This window comes from Pleuronectes platessa, chromosome 6, assembly GCF_947347685.1.
Source record: "Pleuronectes platessa chromosome 6, fPlePla1.1, whole genome shotgun sequence".
In the NCBI taxonomy this organism is placed as follows: Eukaryota; Metazoa; Chordata; class Actinopteri; order Pleuronectiformes; family Pleuronectidae; genus Pleuronectes; species Pleuronectes platessa.
Window position 1 is genome coordinate 21,729,628 of NC_070631.1, and position 27,195 is coordinate 21,756,822.

The window sequence follows — 27,195 nt, forward strand, 5'->3', positions numbered from 1 at the left end:
CGTTGGTCGGTCTGTTTGTGAGCATCTGCTGTGCCTTCCTGATCAGCTGAGTGATGCGTTGGGTCCAGGTGAAGTCCTCACTGATGTGGACGCTGAGGTATTTGAAGTTGTCTACCCTTTCCACCTCAGTCTCACCCATGTGTAATGGTGTGATTTGAGTCCTCCCTTTCCTTAGGTCCACTAACACCTCCTTTGTTTTGCTGACACTGAGCGTCAGATTATTCTTTTGACACCCCAGCCCCATGTCCTCCACCTCCTTCTGATATGCTGATTCATCGCTGTTACTGATGAGACCCAGGTCTGTTGTTTCATCACCAAATTTCAGGATTTTTGTGTTTTCATGTGAGGCTGCACAGTTGTGTGTGTAGAGTGTGTACGGTATGGGACTGAGTACACATCCTTGAGGAGTGCCGCGGTTCATGAGAAATGTCCCGGAAGTGGTGTTTCCAATCCTGACAGATTGTGGTTGGTAGATGAGGAAGTCTGAGATCCGGTCACAGAGTTGGGGGTTCGGTTCTAGGCTGAATGCTGATCTAAGTTGAATACTGAGCTGTAGTCAGTGAACAGCATTCTGATGTAGGTGTCCTAGTTTTCCAGATGGGAGAGGGCAGTTTGCAGGGCAGTACAAACTGCATCCTCAGTAGATTTGTTGGACCAGTATGCAAACTGCAGGGGGTCCAGTGTGGAGGTAACGCTTGATTTGATTTGACCCAGTATGACCCATTCGAAGCATTAATAATGGTTGTAAGTGCAAATGGTCTGTAATCTTTCAAGCAGGTTACTGGGTATCTCTTGGGGATTGGGATGATGGTGGTCTTTTTGAAGCAAGATGGAACTGTGGCCTGAGTGAGGGACAGGTTAAAAATGGTGGTGAAGACTTCAGTGAGTTCTACAGCACATACCCTTAAGGCCCGTCCCGGGATGTTGTCTAGGCCCATGCGGTTTGATTTTCCTCAGGGCTCTGCATACGTCAGCTGCTGACATAATGAGCCGTGGGTTGTGTGTTCCCTATTCCAAGGTTCAATTGAATTGGATTTGGCTGCAATACTGTTTACCCCTGAAACTCCAAAAGTGTTTTGTGGACTCAATCACTTCACCCACCTAGCCATTGTCAATTTTCCGGTGAACTATCTCCGTGAGGTGGACTAGTGGCAGAAACTTGGACTATGGGCAGAAAAGGTCTCTGGTTCGTCTCTGGTTCGACTCCACGGAGAAAAAACTAAAAACCGAACCTGGATTGATCTGTTGAAAAAATCCAAGATGAGCCGCGTCAGATGTGAGTCAGGTGATTCGAAACCTGAAACTGTGCAGAAAATTCCTCAGCAGAGCATGAAAAGTGGCATCATGGTGAGCCACACACATTTAGCTTAACTTGTCCATCTCGGAACTGTTAGCATAATCCAAACTGTGTCAATACCTGCCACATGAAGATTTATCAGTTTCAGACTACAGGTGTCAACATGTTGGCTTGTGCAGACAGTTTAAAGCACTGACACTGCCTCACATTCCCAGTGCCCCCCCCCGCCCTCAGGATGTGACTCGGATCTCTTTTTACAAATGTTTACAACATTTAAGACTTTGTCTGCCATAACCAAAGAAAGAGAGTTTAGCTTCTGATGCTCCTTAGTTCTAAAAAACATTATAACATTTTTTAGAGTTATATTCAATGTACTTAACTTGAACATACTCTGGTGGTTGCTCTAAACCAGCACTGTAAGGAGAAGAGAAAAGACCATCAAATCATCAGCATACATCAGATGGTTAATAAGACTACCCCCCCCCCCCCCCCCATCATGCAGCATGTCTTAACCTCTCAGAAAGACCATCCACATTCAAATTGAACATCATTTCCATTTTTGCTTTGTGTAGGTGCTTTGATTTTCTTTGTTCCCTCAACCCAAGGCAGAATTGTTTGATCAAGAAAACAGAAATGTGCTTTGTCTGTTTCACTATCTGAAATCAACTTAACAGAATGGAATTACTATCCAAGCAACATAACGTGACAGCTCTCCCTGGTAAAGAGGGTGTGTAGATGACACATTCATTACAAACCATGACTGGCTCTTTGTTAAATCTAGCCACTTTGTTTTGCAATAAAAGTTGCTTAGTCTCAATAAGAACATTGAGAACATTCCTGTCTTCATTTCCTTTAATTCGAATGTCCACCAGAGACGAATTAACTACTTTGTTGTTGTTCCCTCCTGTGCAGCTGTTTTTTTTTTTTTTTTTTATCAGAGCATGTTACTAATTTAAAATGAATTATTCAATCAATTATGCGGAAAAGAAGATGTGGCTTTTGCATCTGTGTGTGTGAGGGAGAGCGAAAGAGAGAGTCTGTTTTGTTGTTGTTGGATAGGTGGATAGTGGCGGTTCACACTCCAACACAATAGGTGGCGATAAGGCCCCCGGTCGTTGGTCGCCACCCGCAATTAAACGGAAAGAAACTATACGGAAGGGACGTCATCGTTTGCTTCTGGGTCCGACACGGAAATAGACCAGTCAACAAACTACAGTGATTTGTTTTACTTAAATGTGTCGGTTTTCTTTCTTTCTTGCGACAGATAGATCCAAAGGTCCACAACATGAAGTCTCTGTACAGACAGTGAAGCTGCCTCGGCTACACAGCTAGCGTTAGCCAACACTGCGAGCTGCTTCGACCTCACTGGTTGTGAGAAGCGGCTTGTTTACGTGACGTGCGGGACAGTAAGCTAATTTAACAGGTTCCAGTAAATGGCCTGCACTTTAGAGAAAGTGTTGGGCGATGCTCGGACCCTTCTGGAGAGGCTGAAAGAGCACGACACGGCCGCCGAAGGACTCATAGAACAGTCCGGGGCCCTGAGCCAGAGAGTGCAGGGCATGAGAGAGGTGGGGAATGACCTCCCAGACAAGGTATGGACGAGTGTCTCCACACAAAGGCTGTTCATTAGAGTACATATTTACTGCTGCACTGCACAGAAGGCTGCACAGGGTGGTCGAACAGGATTCAGCTGAGCTCTGTAGGATTAAACTAAATATCACAGGTTGTCTTTCATGTTTGGAAGGGGAGGGGGAGGTGAGGGGCGTTCAGCTGCAACATGACACTTCAGCACTACATTCTACACAGTGTACCTTTTTAAATTACATGATTAATCCTCTGCAGAAATCCCCACAGGTGTTACTTTTATATAGATATAAAGATCACTCATATACATCCGGTATTTGCAGCGTTAGACTCATGTTAATTTGAACTCACTTACTTCTGTGAAAAAAGGTAAAGGTAACTCAACCATTTCTCACATGTGTCAATTATTTGCATGATGTCCTTCAAATTTCTTACATTACTCTTGTATGTGTTTTGTTGATCTGCAGATGTCAGATATCAATAATGACGTGACAGTCCATTATTGATGATTGTAGGACATTTTATTTCACCTATTATTATGGTGGGAGGGGTAGATTTTTATTTAATGCATGTTCTCAAAGATGCATCTTTCTATATTTATGAAGTTCATTTGATATTAAAACTGAGAAAGCTTTTCCATTGATTATCTTCTCTTCCCCTCACTGCTCCCCCTCCCCCCTGCCTCAGCACACAGAAGACCCTTCTGAAATTCAGGAGCTGACCAAATACAAGCCCCATGTTCTTCTGAATCAGGAAAACACTCAAATCAAGGAACTACAGCAGGAGAATAAAGGTGAAAAAATAAACCCACTCACTTCTGTTGATTGTATGTCTGGTGTTGTCTGTTTTTTTCCCAAACCCTCTTTGTGACTGTCTCTGCAGAGCTATGGTTGTCTCTCGAAGAACACCAGTACGCGCTGGAGTTGATCATGGGTCGATACCGCAAGCAGATGCTTCAGCTTATGATGGCGAAGAAGGAGCTGGACACCAAACCAGTGCTCAGCCTCCACGAGGACCACGCAAAAGTACACTGGCTTTCTGCATTTGCTCAGTCATTCAGAGGACATGGTTAAACAGTGAAAGATGTAAAGTTTGAAATGTACAGACTTGAGTATCAATAGCTCTCATTTGAATTCTCCAGGAAGTGCAGAACCAGGTGGAGCGAATATGTGAGATGGGCCAGGTGATGAGAAAAGCCGTGCATGTGGATGATCAGCACTACTGCTCTGTTCAAGAGAGGCTGGCTCAACTAGAGGTGAGCTCAGTAGAACCAACTGTAGATGTTTCTCTAAATGTAAACCGGTAGTTTTTCATCTAAATTTGTCATTTTTCAGTGCTGTAAGTGCCATAGATGTTAATCAATAGACCATGGCTGAAGGGTTTCCTAAATTTAGTCTGAAAACATAGAATACTGAAACCCAAACTGTCTGCATGGCCCAATTCCAGTAGAGTTTAAGTATGTATAAAAATATTATAAAATATATATATATATCTTGTGTGTTTGGATCAACTGAACCTTTAACAGTCAGTATTGCTCGGATACTATTTTCATCAAATGTTATTCTGTCGCGTTCAGATTGAAAACAAGGAGCTGCAAGACCTCCTGGTCATCAGCAAGAGCTCCGTGAAGGCAGCGAGAGAGGAGCCCGACCAGCCAGCAGCAGTAACACAGGAGCAGTCTCCTCCACCCGAGTCCAACGAGTCACCAGAGCAGCTTCAGTGTGAACTGTGAATGAGGAAACAAGTCCTTCAGGACCAGGAGACAGGGTTGATGATTTCTTCAACTTGTTCGCCACATTGTTTTTATTTTCTTATTAAAGATTGGATGCAGTCAGACCACAGCATGTGTTTTGTAGCAAAGGGCAATCTTAACACATCATTGACTGTCAGGAGCATTTACCTGTTGTATATCTGGATGGTAGCTCTCACATATGTACATCACACGTATGTACACACACACGCACGTACTGGAGGCAGCAAAAGCAGAGGGGATTTATTTTGTTTTTTGCCAAAGATGCATTTGCTTGTTAAGTACAAAGTTTCTACCTCTTTGTTGCCCCTTTGCTGTTCACTCCCATTCACATGTAAAAAGCTCATCAACACTCTGCTACGACTTCACTCGATGGAAACTGATGAAATCAACTTGTAAGTCGCACCATTTTAAGTAGCTGTGCTTGATAATCACTTCGCCAACATGACGACTTTTGGCTGTTTCACTCTTTCACACAGTTTGCCTGCTGAGTAGCGTCAGTGGCTCATATATTTGTGATCGTCTATCATCTTATGAATTTGATAAAATTGTCTCGTACTTAAATTGAGTGTCTTAAACACCAGTTTTCTAGTTTTGGATGCAGAGTATTCAAATGTACTAGCTGATGGCACATCTTTATTTAATGGCTACATTTCAAAATATGCCAACCTTTTGTTGAAATGGATATTAAATGTTTGTGCTCTGTATGTTCTCAGAAATTCTATATTGTCATCTCAGGAAATCAGTGTTAAGGTGAATATACTGAAATTACTTAATGACCGTGTAATGATTTGTGTCAAACAAAATTTCATTCAAAAACTTTAAAATAAATTTGTAATAAATGCAATAATTGTGCATCTGTGGATGTTTTATTCTGTTATATATACTCACGGAGCCCGTTGTTAGGAGCACCAATAAACACATCTGTTAATGTTCACATGAAACATCGACATGATGTTAAATGTGATCTAAGTGGCTGACCATAGATGGTAGGGGGAACACCACTTATTAATCAATGGACCCAAAGTGCCTGGTAACAGCAGTTCAGGCAGCTGGTGGTGGAGTTGAAAGGGCAATGTTTTATGCTACACTTGGCCCCAATAGTACTGTATTTGAAACTGAGAAATGATACCTAAGTGCAATATTAGTATGTTTGTTCATGTATAATATGTTATTTTCATCATATTAGGTTCAATATCATGTGCTATATTCCATATTACTTACTCCAAGTATTATTACAACTTGCTGGCAGTTAAGTATTAGTTTATTGTCTCATATAACTTATTTTCATTAACGTCATCAATAGACTACATCTGAATTGTATTTTCAATTATAGATTTATTTAGACTTAATACCCTTAATAATAGTATTAAAGCTCTTAATTCTGTTTTATTCTAATGAACTGTATTGTATATTGTGCTTAAGTAATATTGGAGCAAGCTGGAACAAGAATTTCCTTCTGGATTAATAAAGTCTATCTTATCTTAACTCTAAAAAGTGGAGAGGAGAGGCCGGTGGGGACCCAGCAACCTGATGAGACGATATACATATTGGCGATGGAGCTCTATACATGTCAGGTAATAACTATTTATACAAAGTTTGTGTAATTGTAATAATAAATACTACAAATTCCGTTGGACTCCGTTGCACGAGTGTCTGCTGCAGGTGCCCTCATTTCTGCACATTCTTTACCACACGATGGCGACTTTGAGCCGCGTTGCTTGTGTGAAACGTGTCGCGAGGTTTGCAAGAAAGGCTCAATGCTGCGTTCACGTGCAAAGGCAAAAACGAGCTTTTTGTCTGATTGGGTGTTTTAGTCTCGTTTACTTCATCAACAGCATCTTTTGTACATAGTTACACATTTCAAAAGGCGAAATCAGCCTGAAAACCCTATTCTTCTTCTCCCCTTATTGTTTCCCCCGCACTGAACCCAGCAGTTAATGTACGACAGGCCGTGAACGCAGCAGCTCAGTTGACAGCACATCGCCCTGACACAAGCTAGCGTGCAGCATGTCCGAGAAGGAGCTGGGGAAGAAGTGGGACCGGTGCCTGGCAGACGGTGCCATCAAAATCGGTAAATATCCCCGATTCTCCCCCGTGTAACCACAGCGTCATTTCCCGGAATCCGCCAGAGAACGAGCAGCGGTTTCACTGTGTTCCTCTGCTGTCATTGGGCGGGACAGGAGCTAACTAGCTAGCGCCAAAGGACTTACAAAGGACAAGTGAATGACCAGACACAGGCAGGAGTATTTTATTTATTGTGACACGTGAATTAGGGTTAATTCTGTAGTTTAACCTATAAAAGACAAACCTCGGCTCTTGATAGCTTTGCCTTTTCTCTTGTTAGAGTTATTGGCTTCTTGGAAAGAGCCCAAGAAGAAACGTCATTCAGAAAAGGTTGAATTGACGTCTTCCTGCCTTGTTTACATCTTTGCTGCGACATTAAAACCTTTTCTACGAGACTTGAGTACCCACTGCTGAAATCGGCATCCTTTCAAAACACCAACCAATGTGTATTTTAATGCTATGTAAACATTGTCTCAGGTTATAGCTCCACTGGTTTATAGATCACTGGTAAGGAACCCTGTGAATATATAGATGAGCAGCAGTGGCGAATCTAGGACTTTTCTTAAACAGGGGCTGTAAAGGGGCCACAGTTTACACAGAGGGGCCAATCTTAGAAAATAGGATTTTCTCCAGAAATTGACAGGACAGGGCCACTTCAGGGCCCAAGCAAGCTCATGTATGAATTTTTTAGCTAAGTCATCTTGGTTTTAAGAAATATTAGATTTAGAACTGAACGGTCCTAGTAGCTTATTTTTTGTGCTTTCGTATGTATTTTATTCTTTGTAATTCTTGATTTTTATGTAGCCAGGCTTCTGCCAATAATTTGAGCATCAAAAATAGCAAGATTTTGAGTTCATAGAAATAAAATTATTATAAAATGTTGCTATGGCTCATGATAAATATACAATACTATAAATACTTGTACTTAAGTGATCATATGCTCACAATGAATTTAAATAAAAGAATATTTGTCACATTTAAATGGTTAATTAGAAACACTTTGTTGACTGTTATTTTTTTTCCTTTTTCAGGCACTGGACTGGGGTTAGGACTCGTGTTTTCTGTTCTGTTCTTTAAACGTAAGTAGTTTGAATGGTTGGCTGCTTAAGTGCATCTTGACTCTTTAATTTAGCTCTCAGGTCCGTACCAAGACGAGCAGAGCCAGCAGTGATGCTGCAGAGCACAAATGTAGTTTTCTGCTACTGCCAGCAGGGAAAGGCTTTTGCATTCATCAGTCTTTGGAGTGTTTTTGTTCATCACACCTTTTTCTAAATGAACAAATTGTTTAATTATAATTCATAATCTGGTGTCATTAGTGCTCTTGTTTCTCAAAAGCTCAATAAAGTGATGTAGGGGGGGAAAAAAAGGGAAACAGACCAGTGTGTGAAAAAGATTTTACACTTAATTTCTCATATTTTCTTCAATCATATTTTGACGTGCCTTTTCGATTATTTTAGGGCACACATGGCCGATTTCCTTCGGCTCAGGAGCGGGGCTTGGCATGGCATATGCCAACTGTCAGAATGACCTCAGGTCACATTATGTGCTGCAAAGAAGAGAAAAGGTTAGTTTGCAAATACAATGATAAACAGGCTACAGAAGAAAAGTCTTATTTCCAAGAGTGACAACCCCCTTTTATTGCTCATGTAAATCAAAATGTATGTAACTGTCTTCTGTTTTCTTTAACAGGAGCAGTAGCTGCAAGTCGACGAAGGACTGTCTTTTTAATTTTTTTGAATTTGTTCTTTTTGTTTTGATTATGGGAGAGTGGCCATTTGCACTGTTCCACAGTTAGATTAATGTCTCTCTGTTGATCGGTCCATCCCTAGTATGACTCAGTTTGATTTGTTTGTGCCTAATCAGGACAGTCTGTGTTTATTTAATAAAACAATTATGACAACAAAAAATGATTCCCTGGTGATGAAGTTTTTTCTCAGATGCTTTATAATGGACAAAACGCCCTATTTATCAGTTGGCTGAAAAAAGTTTGCCCATTTAAGCCTTTCACAGACACACTGGTACCTGCATTTATGTTTACGATTATGCACAGGTATGAAAACTTTTATTAAAAAAAATAAACTTAATTCAATTTCTATATTTTAAGCTGTATTCGATTTCCCCAAAGTCCATATCGATGTTGCTTGAACAAAACCCAATATAAACCATAAAGCAGAAGACTATAATTATGTGATTAATTACAACAGCCTGACTACAACTCATACGGTCCTAGCTGTAATAGTGTTACTTGAAAGAGCAAGAGGAGTCAAGTGTCGGTGAAGTTTAATTTTTATCGCTTTATATGTGAGGGCGTGTGGGAGTGATTTTCTCAAATACATCGGGGAGGAAGGGGGGCGAGGGCAGCAAAGCAAACACCATCCCATAAGGTGGTAAGCCTGTGTGGGTGAAGGGGGGGTCAGAGTGTTGGCAGCAGTTGAGCGGATGTGGCTGGTGACTGGGGCGTAGTGATGGAGATGAGTCATGAGGGGGCATGAAATTGGAAAAAATACTAAAACAAGAGTATTATGTTTAGTATTTGACAAGGTTGTTGAAATCATGGAGTGCACTGGACTTTGCCTTGTGAATGAATTTGTTTTATGTTTAGTATTCAAGTGCTCCTCTCGGGAAGTCAATTATTACTGTTGTCATACCTTGTTGTTTAGTTTGAGGGGGAAGTTGGAACAAGGTGAAGATACTTTCAATATGCAGGTAGAACAGAGAATGTATTTTTTGTTATCATTGAAAATACAAAAAATTACTTTAACCTCTATTTACTGCTTACATAAGTAACAAATGTAACGCCTTTAAGTACAGAAGTTCTCTAGGTATTTTGTCGCTGACAACAGAAAAAAAAAAGACTAATATCGTAAGAATAAAAATCGTTGTAGTCACGGCCCTTTTTCTCAAAAGCACCGACATCACAACGAGTGGTGCAGCCAACTGGGTGACAGATTGCACAGGCGGTGTACAGATCTGTTATCAAGATGTGATGGATGGTTTGCAGTTAAATGCCTTAGCAACAGCACCTGTCAATAACTGCATCATTTAATAAATCAAGTAAAAAAAAAAAAAAAAAGGAAATTTCTGAGGCACGACTATGTCTCTGGGTAGAGAGACGAGAAAACAGCCTAGTTATTCAATCTTGTAGATCATTTAAACATTAAATAGTCCACAGAGGGAAATTCTGGTTACAGGTCTCACAGAGTTAGCAATCACCTTTTTTTAAAGAAAGAAGATGTCTAATACTTATAAATAGTCATACACTAACTTAAAAGCAGGTAACATGTCACTTAAATGTTTTTTATCTTCATCAGAATTCTGTAATAGTTGTACTTAAATAGATAAAAATACCATGGCCATACACAGAGACAGACCACCCACACTATGATGCAGAATGAGCATTTCTTGGCTGTGATGGAGCATGCTTATGCATTAACAGCTCAATGCTTTGACACGCTCCTTCTCAGTAGGCGTGCGCTCAGGCTGGGATACACACTGGAGTGGCCGACAAAGGGATTAACAGGAACCGAGAGATAGAGAGGCAGCATCTCAAGGACCATGATACCTGTAGAGCACTTGTGAATGAAGCCCTGCTGACAAGCGTCTGCTGCACACTTTTGTGTTGGTTTCATGCTCCCCCCCCCGCGCTGTTCCCCACCGGATAAAAAAGGATCTGGTGAAAAAGGCAGCAGCGCAGCAGCTCAGCAAAGGACTTGCAAGAGCCACTTCTGTGAGGTGAGGAAATATTCTGAGAATCGTCTCCGGTTGTTCCTTTCCCCAGCACTTCTCTCGTATGCCTCATCTGTCTGTGTGCCCTCCTCCTGTGACTGTCATCATTGTGACATGCTGCTTCGAAACCCTCTGTCAGACCTCGAATGGCTCATTCTGGCTCTTAGCTGTGGATGAGGGAGGGACGCGCAGGAGGGGATGAGGAGATAAGTGAAAGTCTGTTTATTTTGCTAAGTGTACTTGTGGCAGTGGAAGTGAGCCTGGGACGACTGGATCTATTCTTGCCAAAAGGAGATGGAGATTCGAATTCATGGAGAACAGTCCGATTGACCTTGACAGGGAGAGGATTGGATGGCTTCTCAACGAAAGACCTCTTTGTCTTCTCTTTGTTCAACAATGTTCATGAAGTGAGAGCTTTTGCTGGAAAGGAGCACCGGTCAAAGTCGGTAGCCTTCAGTGGTGCCTAAAGAGGAACCTCAGGAGCTTGTTTATTGATCTCTTGGACCTGGCACCATGACCGACTCTCACTCGTCTGGCTCTGGGGGAAGCTACAACAGCAGCTTTCCCACCACCAGTACATGGAACATCACTGGCAGCGGCCCGTGGCTGTTGGCCTTCATGCTGACTGTCATCATCCTCATGACAGTCTGTGGCAACGTGTTACTCATCGCTTTGGTGTTTGCCCATCGCTCCTTGCGCTGCACCTCAAACTGCTTCTTGGTGTCTTTGTTCCTATCTGACCTGATGGTGGCACTGGTGGTGATGCCCCCGGCCATGCTCAATGTGCTGTGTGGAGCCTGGGTGTTGTGGCCCGCATTCTGCCCGATTTGGCTTTGCTTTGATATCATGTGCTGCAGCGCATCCATCCTCAACCTGTGTGTCATCAGCCTGGACCGATACCTCTTCATCATCTCACCTCTGCTCTACAAGCAAAGGATGACCCCACCTCGAGCGTTACTCCTCGTGGGAGCTGCTTGGGGGCTGGCAGCACTGGCCTCCTTCCTGCCCATTGAGATGAGATGGCACAGCTTAGGCCTCGGCAATGGACACTTACCTGTTCCGGGCGTCAGCAGTAGCAACATCAGCTCCTACTCTGACACACTGTATCCGGCATCCTTCTTTCAGCTGTCACCACCAGGAGGCCTTTCCTTCCAGTGCCGCCTTCGGGTAACCTTGCCTTTTGCTTTCGTGGCATCTGTGCTCACCTTCTTTTTGCCCTCAAGCGCCATTTGCTTCACCTACTGCCGGATCCTCCTGGCAGCACGGAGACAGGCAAAGAGGGTTGCGGCTCTGAGCCACCCACCGCACCCACACCCCTCTCTTGGGGAACCGTCCAGGCCTCCTTCACCCGGGATCGCGGCCGCCCAAGCGCAGCGGGGTGGAGATGATTGCGGGTACCAGGAACCTCCTGTGTCACAAAATGCACCGGTAAGAAAGAGAGCTCAGTACGATAACTCAGATGTGGTTAGAGAAGTTGAATCGCTCAGAGGGCATATAATGACCTCTCGGTTGCTCAGTGTACGAGTGCCGACCAACACACAAAATAAGATATAGGACAATTTCAATGCTGAAGTGAAACTGTAAGTGGCGCAGACAAAATGTTGTTTTTTGAAAGCATTTTTATAACCTTTCTAGGATCTACACCCACTTTATGTTTTGTGCGTGTGTGTGTGTTGTCTGGGTCGTTTACTGGCTGTCTGCAAGGACGCTGAGATGAAGATGCTCTTAAACACTTATTCATGGTTATCAGACTCTTAAAAAATAATGGGACAGAGGAGACAGTCTGAAAAATGTTTTGCTCCTCTGTCATCTTTACCCAGAAATGTAGAAAAGACGAGACTCTGTAAAAAAACAAGAGTTGTAATCATGGTGGGAAAGTACAGACAGTGTCTGATGTGCTGTTCCCATCTGCAAGGATAAGTCACACTCTGAGTCTGTCACATTTATTCGCAATAAAACCTCTCTCTCTCTCTCTCTCTCTCTCTCTCTCTCTCTCTCTCTCTCTCTCTCTCTCTCTCTCTCTCTCTCTCTCTCTCTCTCTCTCTCTCTCTCTCTCTCTCTCTCTCTCTCTCTCACACACATTGTCCTGTCTCCGTGAATTACCTAACCTAAAAATTGTCTTCACCTCAAAGTTGCCAAAAGAAGAATAGTCTCCATATGGTGACCGATTGAAATCCCCACAACATGACTTATACCTGGACCACACACACTTAAATATGTGTGTATATACATTGGGATAGCACAGTGAAAAATATATGGATAGAAAATGTAAATTACAATGTCAGTGAATGGGCTCAGGGCCATAGCATATTTGATGAATCTGGAATACAGGTAAATTGCATGACTTAGAGAGGATTCAAGGGCCTGAATATCTGATTTGTTATCAGGGTTGTTGCTTATAAATAATTGTCTAACTAATCATAGTCACTTTGTGGGGACAGCAGTTAACTGTTACAACAATGTCAAAAGTAGCTTATAAATTGCACTTATAAATGCACTATAAGCATTTAAAAAATGGAAAGGGGGGGGGGGGGGGGGGGGGGGACCAGAAGCTCGGCTCCGTCCAAAAATACAATAATATTTGTCTACCGCCTGAAAAGCCCATAAATGACGCATCCTAAATTAGTTTGTCCACAAATAGAAATTCACAAATAAAAAATTGGGATTTACAGCCAAGAAATATTATATATTTTATTTAGTTGTATTATTAATATGGGGTTAGGGTTAGAGTTAAGGGTTAACCCCTAACCCAACCCCATATATATATATACAAAATACCAAGTGGCAATCGATATCCCCCCCCACCAAGCGCTCTGCAGAAATGGTCAGCCAAAATACAGTCATGTACTCTCATGTACGCCCTCGCGTGTGACGCCCCGCCCACACAAATAAACGTCTGTCAACACTGTGATTCTTGAAGTAACCATCCCCAATTTTTTTTAATTTATAATTACATCTATCGTGATTATATTGTGATTATTTTGATGCTCTCCACATGAATGCACTGAGGCTTGTTTGGTCTGCTCGCCTCTGTCCTTCTTTAAACCAGCTGAGTAATTCATTGATGATGTCGGCTCATGATCCAGATTGTCCCGCTCACTTTAACCGTCCTGTCTGTACGCGTCACATCTCATCTCATGTTTTGTTGAACTGCGTGCGTGCAAAATGCTGGACTTTTTTTCAATGTGTTTGAATACATGTCTCATAAAGCGAATCTAACAAACACAAAGAAAACTTCTGTACTTCTCAGACAGACTGCCGCTGCAAAATGAACGTGGTGAAAACCCTGTCATACTGGACAGAGTACACTTTGAAAAGACATTTTAATGGCAATTAAAAGTGACAAGTCGATTAGAAAAAAAAGAGACCCCCAGAATTTAGATTTTGAGGATTTCAGGGGGTCTCAAGGGTCAATCAAGTACTTTGCAGTATATATATACATATATATATAGAGAATCCTTATGAAATCAATTTTTACAATTTGGGGTTTTACAGTGAGACATGTTAATCAGTTTTTCAGATGCAATTTTTTTTAGCAACCGTCAAATACAGCCGGTCTCACTCTTTCCCTCGGCCTCCATTTTTGCTGTTCCGGACCCTTTAGTTCAGCTCTGTCAGCAAAATGCAAACTCATATTCTTATGAGTGTAATTAATTACAATTCTTTCTATTTTCTACCGTCACGGCAGTCCGTTAACAGTGAGCGCCGCCTGGCTCGAAGGCACGGCCGGAGGGCACTGAAGGCCAGTCTGACACTGGGAGTTCTCCTGGGACTCTTCTTCAGTGCTTGGCTCCCCTTCTTCCTCACCAACATGGCTCAGGTCAGTAGACGCACCAGACTCTGCCAATCCTCAGACACAGAAATGTAAAATACAGGTAACATGATATATCAGTGTCCATCCCATACGTCAAACAAATCACGGAATTGAGATAGATCAGATCAAAGATTGCTGCTACGAATGCCCTGCCCTCCAAGTCATCGAGCACAGTTTTATGGAAACCATTTGTCCGAGAGGGGGAACAGAGAGGATCTCCTCAACAGACCAGGACTGTTCAGTTGAGGCAAGCCCAAGACTGGGATAGCTGGCAGATGTAGGCCAGCAGCTTACAATCCCATTACAAATTGTCCCCACCACCACCACCCCACAAGCAGTCTGGTACTCTGGTCCAGCACCCTGCACGTCATTGACTGTATCCTGGGAGGATACATTTGATGAAGCAAATGAGAGGAAGAGGCTCCGTGTGGTTTGCCCAGACTGCAGGAGTGTTATTGCAACATGCACCATCAGGTTGCTCAAAGACGAAGGAATCCATCGAGAAGCCCTGCGCCAAACGATTGTACAAATATCAGTGACTGCAGAACGCAGCAGCCAATGGCTCTGGATCAGGAGGAGAGACCCAACCTGGGCCCTATGGTGTTTGGGACACACACCCAGGTCTGATCAGCCTGAGGGTGTCTTGTGATTAAAAGGCCAAAATACCCATTGACAGTAAGGTGCACGACTGATGATACATCCCTAACATCGGCTGGTGGGTGGCAACTTATCACCAAACGTACTAGGGGCTTCTGACCATCTTGTCCTAAAGATGAGCTGTGAGGGGCAAATAGCCTTCACCTCTAATCGCATGTTTGCGTGATTTAAAAAAATTTCAACGAGCTGTTACACGGTCTGTCTCATTTGGAACAGCTCTCCCATTTCATATATCTCAGTGATTCAGAGGTTTTCTCACAAATACATGTGTGCGGCGATTACAAAAAGAGTGTGAAATAAATGGAAGAGAGAGAGAGAAAAAAATAACACTTGGATACCGATCTATTTTTTCAGTGGCCAGCCTTAGCGTCACCGTCAAACCAGGAAATAGATTGGCATTTCAGCTTCGTACAGATGACTCATTCCAAAGCCCAGAAAACAAAAACACAGCGACTGACCATTTATGCATGCTATTCTTTCTAAGTAGTTGATTTTGACATGATTACACTGAGCCCACATACACACTCATTTCTCAGTGAACCAACGGGAAAATAATTTAATCTTAATTGGTAATGACACTTGCCCTGTTTTTCAAGCTCTCAATGATCCAGTCATTTTAATTTCCCATCTGTGCCCTCTCGCTTCTCCCCTGCGTAACATGGAGCACAGACACTTGACTGTGTCTGTGCTCTCCTTCCTTTTCACACTCAATGTGGTGTGTGAAACTCACCCCTCCTTTCGGTCCTCTTCCCACCGCCTCCCCGTCTCATCTTGGAAGTATTGGAAGCTCTCCTCTAACAGCTGCCTCCTCCTTCACTGTCCCTCTCTAAATCTGCTGGTTGCGTTGGAGATCAGAGTTTGAATCTGTCAGATGCTAATATTGTATAAATATGTGTAAGTTAAAGATGCTCTTTTGAGTTTTCATCTCCACAAGGTTGTACTTTATTTATTTGAGGTTTGACAAATGAAGACGTTTCTTTCCTCATTAAACACTTGCAATGCAGATTTTTTTCTTCAATATTTTTTAAGTGGTGTGATGTTCCTGCCTATTTTCTCTTCTTCTTTCTTTCATTTTTCAGCCCATTGCAAGATCTCTTGGCAGCATACAACAACACAAAAGAAAAATGTCCTCGTGCATGTTTCTGTAATCAATTTGCCAATTTTCCTCTGATTTCTGGTTCATTCTTTTCTCCATCTTCATTCAGGCAGTGTGTGAGTGCGTTCCCCTCGCCCTCTTTGACGCCATCACCTGGCTGGGCTACTGCAACAGCACAATGAACCCCATCATCTACCCGCTGTTCATGAGGGACTTCAAGCGAGCTCTGGGTAAGCTCCTGCCCTGCTGCTCTTCGCTGTCGCCAAGGAGACCCTCGCCGGCGCTCTCCCTCTCTCTGCGCAACTCAGGAGAGCCCAACATTCCCAGCACGCCGCCCTCTCCCTTGGCCTCTGACCCCACACATCCCCCCGCCACCGCCACCGATGCCGTCAACCTGTTTGATGCCGAGCATGCTGGGATTGAGTTGCCTCTGCTTCTTCCCAATCAGGTTGAAACCCTGGATTGAATGGCGAGTAGAAAGGTCAGCTAACGTGTCGTCAGGGTTTGTCGATTGGAAACAAGGAATGAGACTCGGACAGTTGAGGATTTACTGACCTTGAGTTCAAACAAATTCACATTTTAAAAACGTGTTTTTCATGGTTACAGAAAAACGATTCACAGATTGAATGATCTCGACCTTAACTTATATGTTCCTTTCAAAGTGTGAAATGTGGCTGGAAACAAATATGTTAAGGCTATTTCCAGTTATCGGGGCTTGTAAACAATATCGGCAATGTTAACTCTTACGTTGGCTGTTTAGTAAGCAGTGCCTCACAATAGTGCCGGTGGAATAGAGAAAGAAAAGGCCTTGAAGAAAATACATTCACTGAATTGCCCGCGGCCTTATGGAAATCAAATTACTGTGATAATATCCATAGCAACCAAGCAACGAATGAAAAGAGAGATGAGAAATCACCTATATAGTGGCATCCACTGAATCCTGCAAACCACACACGGTGTTCTCAGGTATATGGTCTCACATCGAGTTTAGAAAATAAATTCTCACATTATTTACAGTTTAAAAAAATCTGTTTCAGTTGCAAAAATCTAAATTGTTATTGAATTATCACATATGTCAAAAACAAACAACATTTAGTGGTTAAACAAAGCAGCCATTCTGGGGATTTTCACTTGAAGCTGCCATTTGTTCGCATCGGCTCTTGTGCTGTCTCTCGCATGTCAGTTTGTTGCAAAGGGAATTCATTTTTTCTCCAACAGCTTCAGAGGTTGAGAGTTTACAGGGAAGGAGCTGGTTCACTAACATGCTCTTTACAAGTTTTGCTGCCTTTGTTCGTGCGGGTGCTATGTTGTCCAGTGTGTATCATCCCAGCTCCATGATATGTGTTCCTTATCCGGGTCGGCCTCCTCTACGCCGTCACACTGTGCATTAGAAGCAGATGCCGAGCCATCGTCAGTGTCCTTCTCCTCAGATGCGTGTGGTAAATTGTTCCTCTCTGCGATATGATTCTCTGATTCTGTGTCGGAGATCTGACTCTGATCAAGCAGGTCAGAGATATCGGGTATATCCCAACCGTCACCTGACTCCTCCTCATTCTCCTCGTCCTCCTTCAGGTCTCCACTTTTCTCCGTCTCAGTCTCCTCAGCTGGGTTTTGTGTCTCAGTCACTTGGTCAGGAATGTTCACTGCCCCATTTATAACCTTCACAGACTGAGGAAGAGCGAAGGAGGCTCCTGGCACTTCTTTGGTTGGAACTCCGATCGCCACCAAGATGGTGTCCATCTGACGCATGTAGTCCAAGTGACCTTTTACCTGAGAATCAGAAACATGGCTTTATGTCTCTGTTTAAAAAAAGGATATATATTTATGTAAATGTATGTGTAGTTTTTTTTAAACATTTATAACAAAAAAAAAAGAGGTTATGAATATTATTTATTGTTTTTGTAAAAAAAGTTTTACTATTCCCCAGGTTTATACTGTATGGTGCTTCAGATATGTCAAGTATGTTTGTAATGTTTTTTGTTTATATTTTATTAGTTGTGCGTGAAATTTTCAACCTCTGATGCTTTACCTGGTTCAAAAATCTATTACATGATATAGGAAGTGTTCAGCTACATATGGTGGATTTTCAAGGAGGCAGGAAGGCATTGCTGTGAAGTGAAACAAACCAGCAGTGGCCTTCATTTTTATCATTATTAAAAAACGTTATCCTACTGTCTCGTTTAAAGTGCTATTAAAATCTCGTATTTAATTATCTTGCATCATGTAAATTATCTCATTGTAACATTTTTTATATGACCCACTAAAATACCAATCTCCTAAAAAGGTGTGTGTTTGTTTTAAGCTGCACTTATCAACTGTTTTAGCAGCTCTAAAACTCTGGAGTGGTGGAAATGAAAAATAGTAATTATTTTTTGGACCGCAGTCGGAAAAAAACAGAGAAAGCCTAAATGACTGATACCAACAGAAATGAAAGTATCCAATCTGAGGCAAGACATACATGACTTCATTACTTGCATAAACCTTTGTAACATAGATGAAAGACAATGGCAGAGCAGCCAAAGATCCATATTGTGGAAGATATAACTTGGAGATTTTTCTTTCATCTGTAATGTGAGGTAGGATTTTTTCAGTTCTTATTTCTTCGTATTAATAAGCACGGGAACCTTAGAACACATGTGAGACTTGAAGGTGGCTGCTGCATGTGGTGGAGGTGAAAACCTTCAGGTAAAAAACATGGAAATCTATTCTACTACTTCCATTATTAAGGAGGCATTACGGGTCCTAATCTAAATATAAGCTCTGACTCACCACGGAGGAAAGGTCCACATTGATTATGCGCCGATCCTGGATGTTGATTGGCTGTAGCCCAGCAACAGAGAATTGTGCCGCTGAACTGCGGTACAAAAACCCAAGGAGCCAGTCCCCTCTATTAGATGGATGATACAGAAAGTTTTGTACAGCCTTTAAATCATACATTTCGCTGTCAATAGAGTCTATTCACTATAATATAGAATGTGATTTACTGATTTATATAGAGCAACAAAATGTAAACATATAACTACAAGACCGCTTCAGGATTTGGTTTTTGTTTTACCTGCAGTATCCATTAACTATTTTTCCAGCCACTACCCTTGCCATTCTCTCCCAGGCCTTTTCGGAGCCGTCCACTGGGGCCCCCAGGAGGACCACATCCTCCACTACGCCTTCACTCCCTGAGGAATCAGTACCATGGAAATTAATTAGTTGGTCCAAACAATGTAAGATATAAAGACTTCGGGAAAATGGGAGAAAACCAAATGAGGTTAATTAAAATTGGATTACACAGCTTAAAACCACAATTAAATTATTTAGAGCCATTAACATTAAAAAGATAGCTTGGCCTTTAAAAGCCATGACTTGGGCATTTTGAAAAGTAAAATGATGTGAGGATTTTGTTTGTCAGCATAACGAAAAAACAAATGATTAAAGTTACAATCACGATACTTTTTTTTCCCGTTGAAACAATAGTTATTGTACCTTGGTCATTGGCAAGCTCCTGCAGACAGTGGTAGATAACTCTTGCCCCAAGACTGAAACCTATGAGGCTGACAGGACGCTTCCCCTTCATGTACACAGAGAAAGAGAAACACTGAACATAGTGTATTTGTTGTCTCTAAGCATATGGTACTATTTCAGGTAAATGAATGGTGCATTTAATTTATGTTTTAAGGAAACTACTGCAATTAATCATGCGTACACACAATGCTACAATAAAGTGTGTATATAAACAGAGGTAAGATGAAGTGCTCTACCTGCTGTCTGCTTCTCAGAACCTGCGCCAGATGCTTCCCCACCTCAGCGGAGCGGTTCAGACAGATGCACCAGGGGTGGTCAATGACGCTGGCTGCTGCCAGCAAGGACGCCGGCCACGTCAGAGCCGTCACGATGCCTGCTCAGTATGAAAGTAGCAATACATGAAACCAAACCATAAATAAAAAACTACATGACAACTGCTTGATGAGCAAGATGTGACTGTTAAGACAAAAAAAACATCACTTTACAGTAAACCACAAAAGCTGAGTTTTTGTTCGAAAGGTTTTGATCAACATCCCAAAACAATATATTCACCACAGGTACAAATACTCTTGTATCTAAAGACAGATCCAGTTTATAGACTAAGCCTTCATCCATACTACTACATCAAAGTTTGAAAACAGTAATAATAGCTCATCTGTTGTTCCGTATCTGTAGCAAAGTTTATCCTTTTTTAAATGAAAACTTGGTAGTGAGCCTCCCTGCATGATCCACCTCCTACCTGAGAGCACTGTGTACTTCAGAGCCTCCTGGGCCACCATGCTGACCAGCCCGTCCAACAGGGAGGCCATGGCCGAGCCCAGTTCCCTGAGGAAACTTGACTCCCACACCAGGCAGTACTGTTCCCCGCATTCACCCAGACTGCACCACGGGGCTTGGAACGAACCTGGAAGACAGCAGTTGTGTTTTTATGTAAGGTCGCAAAAATGAATAAGCAGAACATGCATGTGAAGGGGGCCGCAAGTGAGTGGAGTTGAGTGTTTGTTTTAGAGGGTGAAGAGAGCTGCAATGTTTTATGTAAGAGCAAAACTTGAGTGGTCTGTTGTGTAATCTACTACTTTAGCACATTGTGTGCACGAGTGCTGTATGTGTTATCATCAAATTAGTGTTAGTCTTATTTAATATTGTATGTAATTGACCTGGCTGAGACCTTGAACCTACCTCACAAGAACATGTAGATAATGCTTTTCAAAAAGATCACAGCAAATGGGTTAGGTAACTATTTTTATTTTCTCTCATGTGTGTGGCAGTGAAGGCTCAGGCACTGACCCTCCTCTCCAACAGGACTGTTATTTGTTTAGAGCTTTGTAAACTGTACTATATTACTTCAGAGTTGTGTTTACGGATATTGTGGCTACATACTTTGTACCAGTGTATATGTAGTGCTACATTGTCTATAATGCACTTCTGCAAGCAATTTATTATGCTCTAATTATTCCTCAATTCAAATTGAATGCTAAGAGCTTAGAGTGCATGATTATTACAAGTAGTACTATGTGATATGAATCAGGAATGAATGAAAATGACTGTCGGGGCTTGCGGACACTGGGATGACTCCACACGAGCAGTATGGGGGCATGTTTCGTTTTTTTTCTGTTGTTTTTTTATGTCTGAAGAAGAGGTCGCCTGGGCTAACACACTATTTCCCCCTGAAACTCCTTAAGACTCAAACTCTTCACCCACCCCTCAATCGCCATAGTGGTGAGTAGATAATGAATGCATTTTCATTTTTCGGTGAACTATCCCTTAAAGTAAGGAGTTGCTGTTGTTTTCTAACCACTCACATTTCCTGAGCTCGCCATGTAAGATCAAACATCAATTCGCTACATTACAGTCTTAAATGTCATACATGTAGCAAACATGCTGTGTTTAGTGGCCATCATAAATTCACCCTAAACATATAACCAGTTCTCTATGCAGGTAATTTATAGGGTTATATTTACATTGCGAGAAAACAATACAAAAAGTGATTTAGGAAATTGTATGTGGTTTTAATTTGATAGCAGTTGTCGCACTTACTGTATTTACCACCGCAGAGCCAACCTGTTACTGCAATGGTCAGGTGAAGATGCTTCCCAGAGCTTAGTGGCAGGAATTCAAATTCCTCTATTGCTCCAACACACTTTTTCATCTTATAGCCTGAAGAAACAAAAATGAAAATGACGAGCTGTTAAAATGTGTACTTTCCCAGCTCGGTTGAAATTCTAGAGTTGATGATATTTTTTCCACAAATTGTCACATGTGGTACGGTGCTCATACCAGTCAGTCCAGCCCCTGCTGCTCCAAACAGAGAGGCCATTATTGCAATCCCAGTGGCTGAGCCCAGAGCAGCAGCCCCGCCGGCCCCCAGCACAGCACCGGCCCCTGCTGCCACCAAAGGGGCAGCCAGCCCACCTGTCACACCTGGAAAAGATGCAAAGATCTCAGTCAGGACCAATATTTGTCAGGTGAAGGATTTTACAGGTAAGTTCAGTCTACAGAAGGAAAAATGAACCTTTTTAATGATAAAGTGTGTTGTTGTTATTATCAGTTGATTAGCTGGTCAACTGGGAGCTTTCATTTAAGATACTACATCTATTCAGTGTATATTTGTAGTTGAATCCGGAATAATCACCAATCACAGTTCCTCCGCCCACAGTGGCCAGTCCAATGAGAAAGTAACGTCGTAACTTTCGTCCTCGTTCTCTCCTGATCCGCCGAGAGGACTCCTCTCTGATGAAAACAGAGTCAGACCGGTTGTTGTTATTATCTGTAATATTAATTGGCTCTGAAAATAAAAATGTCAAGTGACCTCTACTGCATCTACATCTTCAACAATAGCTGTTTGTTTGTTCAGTGCCATGCGGAGTGTTGTGGTGTCTGACACACACAAGATTCAGCAAAAAGAAGAAAAAGATGGACCAATTATGCTTTAGTTTCATTGAGAATTTGAATTAACTGAGGTTAAAGGTCTATAATACCTTTCATTAAATACAACACAGATCAAGTGCGGTCTTGATGTTAGCAGTGTAAAATGCTCCATGTAAACGTAGCTACTGACTCACACGGTCACTTAGCAACCCCCCTCTCATCTCCCACCCAACCACAACTTACTCGCTCTCTTCTCCTGCTTCCTTCAGCCTCTCTCCCAGTGTTCCCTCAAAGTCCTCCAGCTGCCGTGGAGAGACTTGCAGCAGAAAGCTGACATGACGGATGAGAACCCTTGATCTGGCATCGTACTGGCCTGAGGTTATGACATACCATAAAAGTTCAAAAGAATCAGGCATATGTATATGCATTAATGATATATATATATATAAATATATATATGACTCTACACCAATGACTCTACACCAATTTTCAATGTCTTACATTACAGGATTCTTACCATCTTTGACAGAAAAAGACACCAAGTCCTGGAAAGAAAAAAAAAGAAGCTCAACACATGTTTGTAGAAACCAATGTTTCTCATTAATTATCTGAACTGTGACAGTCCACCATATTCTCATTAGTCCTGCAACGGTTTCATAATGAACCAAAAAAAATTGTCACTTCTCATAATAACGTTCCTTGTGTATCTGTGTTCGGCACCATATAAAGCTCTTTTTGTCACGTGCTTGTGCCATACACCAAAATGTTGTTACGGAGACTTGACTTTCTGCAATTATTTCATTTATACATTTCTATTGGATATATACATTTGCTCTAATCTTTCTGGTCATCATTTTCTTTGGCACATCTATATTTGCTGTTTCAGCACAACCCAAATCCCCAGTGCAATGACATCACATCCTATTCAGAGTGTCAAACACCTGTATGATAGGGGTGGCCCCTGTGGCCAGCAGAGGTTCAGCCTGTAGGGTGGAGAGGAAAGTGTCGGAGCCCTCAAAGCCCAGGCCTGACAGGAAAGCCCCCATGACTGGCATCACCGACTCGTCCAGGTCCAGCCAGCGGACCAGTCCCTGCAGGTACTGTTCCCTGAACACACTGAGAGACACACAACTACTCAGCTCCTCAAGTCAACATACAATTCAGTTTTAGGCATAATGATCAGGGTAGCCTTTATATTTCCCCCCTCTCTCTGTTCACTGCATGGATCAGTCTGCCTGCTTTCCAGTAGGGCACATGTGTTGCAGGTGTCTGTTATTCACACTGGCAGTGTGGGTCATAGAGCTCTGGGTTTTTGTCATTCTCCACAATACGTTGTGTGTCATCAATTCTTGACGAGTGGTCAGAATTAGGAAGAGTTCATGTTGTCGGTAGCTGCAATAGATTTCATAATTCACCAGCAGGTCTCACTCACATGTTTTGGACCTGTCCACATCTCACAACTTACTGGGACAAAGTTCTCAAAGTATTATCAGACTGCCTCAGTATTAATCTTATACCTAATGCCTGGATGTGCATCTTTGGTGTTCAGGGCGACGGAGACAAAACTTTAATAAACAAACACAAAAACATAATCGCTTTCTCAACCCTCTTGGCAGGAAGGAGAATTATAATGAACTGGGAGTCACACCATCCCCCAAATTGTTCTATGTGGCTGAGGGATTTGGTGATCTTCTTAAAATTGGAGAAAATTTAATTCTCGCTGCGGGGCCACCCTCTGACATTCAAATTCACTTGGGGTCCGATCATAAAATACTTTGTTGAATTGAAAACTCTCTCTTTAAATTTATGAACCGTTTCTGTTTCCATTAGACTCTCCTTTCTGTTCTTTGCATTTTTTATAAATTATTATTATTACTGTGGGTTTGTACGGTTTTTCTTATTACACTCTTATATATTTATTTTTATTTTTTTACTTGTTTTTTTTAATACTCTTTCTTAAAAATAATACCATCCTGTAATTTGTCAACTATTATGCTTAGACTTCTTGAGTTATTAATATTGCAATGTACTTTCTGCATTGAGGCAGTGTAATCTGTTTTGGGGTGGGGGGAGGGGGGGGAGAAAATGGAAAAATGACATGCACATTGTATAATTGCATTGCTTGTGCTTTTGAGAATAAAAATAATAAACTAAAAAAAAATAAAAAAAATAATTAGGAAGAGTTCTTTAACCTGTTGCACATCCTGCATGGTGTGTGTGTGTGGGCCATATATTAGTAATGTTGTTGGTACTTAAATCTGTTTACACAGTTACATTATGAAGACAATAAGTAATTAGATTCAGATCTAGATTTAGGTTTATATTTAGGTTTAGGTTAGTATAGGGGTTAGGGTTGGGCAAGTAGTAATTATGGTTAAAGTTAAAGTCTACAGGAAATCTATGTAAGTCAAAGTAATGTCCCCCTAACCCTGTGAAGTCATGGATACACATGTGCATGTATGTGTGTGTGTATGAGAGAGAGAGAGAGAGAGAGAGAGAGAGAGAGAGAGAGAGAGAGAGAGAGAGAGAGAGAGAGAGAGAGAAGAGAGAGAGAGAGAGAGAGAGAGAGGGGGCTGCTCATCACCTGACCAGCCTATGACTACAGCCTTTGTGAGGTTTCTGGTGTGACTCATGTATTTCCTTGTATACAAACTAATCCTATATACTCCAATAAATACCAGTACTATACAGTATGAAGCCGTACATCTAATGTTAATACTTCAGGGTTAAGGGTCCAGTATAATATTCTTTTACAGGGCCCCAAATCCCCCTGCGGTGCCCATGCTGGTATGACTGGAAAGGACTCACTCATAGAAGTGTAATGAGAACAACACTGTGCTCTGTGGCTCTGGTACCTGTTCCCATGTCCTTTACACATCTGGCCCAGGGAGACGCCACACAGAGCTGCATAGGCGAAGCGGCCCTGTTCACTGAGCTGTCTGCCGATCAGGTTCTCTGGGCTCTGGTCACATGGTGGAGCTGCTGCTGCTGTCCCCGGCCCTCCTGGGTCTGAGGTGATAACGGGACACGGTTTAATGATTAACATGGAGGCCGCAGATTGACACAGACACATCAGAGCAGAGACAACATGGCAGAGGGCACACACGCACCTGTTAAAGATACTTCGATCTCAAGCTGAAACTTCACGGATATGGTTATTTACATGTGAGCGGTTCACATAACACCTGTACAACGTCTAATAACATTGGCGACCATGACGAATTCACCAGGAGATACCAGTGATTCGTTAGAATGGACTCAAGCTCCACGATATATATCTTAATGTGGCCTGTATCAAATGCAGCGTTAAATTGTGCGGTTTTCTGATGCAGTTTGGTTTGAGGTTTGGTTTGAGTAGCTTCACGGAAGTAGGAAACATGGAGTCCAACTTTGTGTTTCTCCGATGAACTGCCATGATCTCAACTCACACGGACTCTGGTGTTTATAACTTTTCATTTACAGCTTTGACTTTTACAAAGGAACCTCAGCCCGGCGAGTGGTGTCTCCGCAACTCGCAGTTAGCTGCTGGACACACCAGCTGCCAGTTAGCTGCTAAAGGTCCACAGGTTCATATAAGCAGGAGTTGTGTTGCAGAGGATAATAAACCCACGTGTCTTACCTGGATCCGGACCTTCAAACGGTCTGTGGGCAGAATTACTGGGTTTCTCCTCCATTGCTGCTGATCTCACGACTCTGAACTGTTGTTGTGTTCACCGCTCGCTCTGCTGACAGTGTCACAACAGCGCCACAGTGAGAACTTCTGCAGCCGATTGAGGAAATCACTTCATGTCAGGATCCACCGGAGAATAGTAAAGCTTCTAAAATGCAGAGTTCTATGCGACTAAAAACATCTTGAAGTTGTTTCTCGTTTTAGGAAGTTTCTCGTTTTAGGAAGCTAACATTTGTGACTGTCCTCGAAGGCACCATTCGTTTGAAACGTGTTGAGTGACGTAGCGTCCACGTACGCTAAAGACGGGACAGGGGTCTATTGACAAATGTGGAGTACATTTGTTTTGGCCAATGCCCAACTATGAATGTGTGCATCTTTACAGTTTCATATATTGAATAAGATTCCGTCTTGTTTGTTTGTTTGTTTGTTTGTTTGTTCAGCTTCATTTCAGACTCAGAAATCCAGCTTTGCCACCACTTTATGATATAAATATTGCAAATACATGTGGATTAAAATTGTTCAAAGCTAATGCATTTTCTAATAAAGTTCTGGAATATTTTCATAATTCTATCAAATTGACAGGTCATCATTGTATATCAGGTTTCCCATTGGTATTTCACACTGGTGAGGCTCTGTCAGTTTCAAAATCATGGTTTGTTAAATATATGCTGAAAAATTGTTGTAGTCTAATAATCTAAACCCTGCTCTTGTTTATTTCATGTTGTTTGCCTCCTAGTTCACAGACGTCAGCCCTGAGGGTGACTGATGTGGATGAAACGTGGAGCTCATCAGGTGTTAAGGGAAGTGTGATGGCTGCTCAGGGAACACAGGCAGAAATGTCCATCAATGTACTTATATATGGTCTCAGTGCTGTTTCTATTATAATTGTAAAATATGTATATAACAAGGTAAATTAATTGAGAGTGTAGAGTAGTGCTCAAGTCAGGGCCAGGCAGGAATGGCTCCATTCAAGCCCATTTTAAATACGCTCCAGTACCTACACTACCGTTCAAAAGTTTGGGGTCACTTAGAAATTTCCTTATTTTTCAAAAAAAGCACTGTTTCCTTCAATGAAGATGACAATAAATTAATCAGAAATACATTCTATACATTGTTAATGAGGTAATTGACTATTTTAGGTGGAAATGGC

At 42.1% G+C, this 27,195-nt stretch overlaps 4 protein-coding genes across 4 annotated transcripts; 3 read left to right on the forward strand and 1 right to left on the reverse strand.

The window, feature by feature from the left end:
* The first annotated feature begins 2,430 nt into the window (after window positions 1-2,430).
* Window positions 2,431-5,486, forward strand: sike1 (suppressor of IKBKE 1). The gene is made up of 5 exons (XM_053425573.1): window positions 2,431-2,889; window positions 3,569-3,674; window positions 3,764-3,906; window positions 4,023-4,136; window positions 4,458-5,486. Exons 1-5 carry the CDS (start codon window positions 2,731-2,733, stop codon window positions 4,611-4,613), a joined length of 678 nt encoding a protein of 225 aa, XP_053281548.1. The 5' UTR covers window positions 2,431-2,730; the 3' UTR covers window positions 4,614-5,486.
* Window positions 5,487-6,586: 1,100 nt separating this feature from the next.
* Window positions 6,587-8,608, forward strand: micos10 (mitochondrial contact site and cristae organizing system subunit 10). The gene is made up of 4 exons (XM_053424977.1): window positions 6,587-6,705; window positions 7,730-7,777; window positions 8,156-8,262; window positions 8,388-8,608. The coding sequence occupies exons 1-4, from the start codon at window positions 6,642-6,644 to the stop codon at window positions 8,394-8,396; spliced, it is 228 nt and encodes a 75-aa protein (XP_053280952.1). The 5' UTR covers window positions 6,587-6,641; the 3' UTR covers window positions 8,397-8,608.
* Window positions 8,609-10,498: 1,890 nt separating this feature from the next.
* On the forward strand, window positions 10,499-18,335 carry htr6 (5-hydroxytryptamine (serotonin) receptor 6). The gene is made up of 4 exons (XM_053425193.1): window positions 10,499-11,852; window positions 13,977-13,979; window positions 14,113-14,244; window positions 16,101-18,335. Exons 1-4 carry the CDS (start codon window positions 10,938-10,940, stop codon window positions 16,455-16,457), a joined length of 1,407 nt encoding a protein of 468 aa, XP_053281168.1. The 5' UTR covers window positions 10,499-10,937; the 3' UTR covers window positions 16,458-18,335.
* Window positions 16,526-26,344, reverse strand: tmco4 (transmembrane and coiled-coil domains 4). The gene is made up of 14 exons (XM_053425192.1): window positions 25,995-26,344; window positions 25,231-25,384; window positions 23,317-23,491; window positions 22,893-22,920; window positions 22,619-22,748; window positions 22,140-22,237; window positions 21,785-21,928; window positions 21,545-21,664; window positions 20,247-20,411; window positions 19,744-19,880; window positions 19,469-19,553; window positions 19,047-19,164; window positions 18,761-18,878; window positions 16,526-17,761 (listed from the first exon to the last, which is right to left on the reverse strand). Exons 1-14 carry the CDS (start codon window positions 26,047-26,049, stop codon window positions 17,294-17,296), a joined length of 1,995 nt encoding a protein of 664 aa, XP_053281167.1. The 5' UTR covers window positions 26,050-26,344; the 3' UTR covers window positions 16,526-17,293.
* Window positions 26,345-27,195: the final 851 nt, after the last annotated feature.

Bases quoted from the DNA above. Each gene is read 5' to 3' on its own strand.
- sike1 (XM_053425573.1), top strand. From the start codon at position 2,731: ATGGCCTGCACTTTAGAGAAAGTGTTGGGCGATGCTCGGACCCTTCTG. The intron at 3,675-3,763 runs GTGAAAAAATAA...CTGTCTCTGCAG, and splicing joins ACTACAGCAGGAGAATAAAG to AGCTATGGTTGTCTCTCGAA. The intron at 3,907-4,022 runs GTACACTGGCTT...TGAATTCTCCAG, and splicing joins TCCACGAGGACCACGCAAAA to GAAGTGCAGAACCAGGTGGA.
- micos10 (XM_053424977.1), top strand. From the start codon at position 6,642: ATGTCCGAGAAGGAGCTGGGGAAGAAGTGGGACCGGTGCCTGGCAGAC. The intron at 6,706-7,729 runs GTAAATATCCCC...TTCCTTTTTCAG, and splicing joins AGACGGTGCCATCAAAATCG to GCACTGGACTGGGGTTAGGA. The intron at 7,778-8,155 runs GTAAGTAGTTTG...CGATTATTTTAG, and splicing joins TTCTGTTCTGTTCTTTAAAC to GGCACACATGGCCGATTTCC.
- htr6 (XM_053425193.1), top strand. From the start codon at position 10,938: ATGACCGACTCTCACTCGTCTGGCTCTGGGGGAAGCTACAACAGCAGC. The intron at 14,245-16,100 runs GTCAGTAGACGC...ATCTTCATTCAG, and splicing joins TCCTCACCAACATGGCTCAG to GCAGTGTGTGAGTGCGTTCC.
- tmco4 (XM_053425192.1), bottom strand. From the start codon at position 26,049: ATGGAGGAGAAACCCAGTAATTCTGCCCACAGACCGTTTGAAGGTCCG. The intron at 22,921-23,316 runs GTGTTTGACACT...TTTTCTTTCCAG, and splicing joins GGGCCACCCCTATCATACAG to GACTTGGTGTCTTTTTCTGT. The intron at 20,412-21,544 runs GTAAGTGCGACA...GCTGTCTTCCAG, and splicing joins GCTCTGCGGTGGTAAATACA to GTTCGTTCCAAGCCCCGTGG.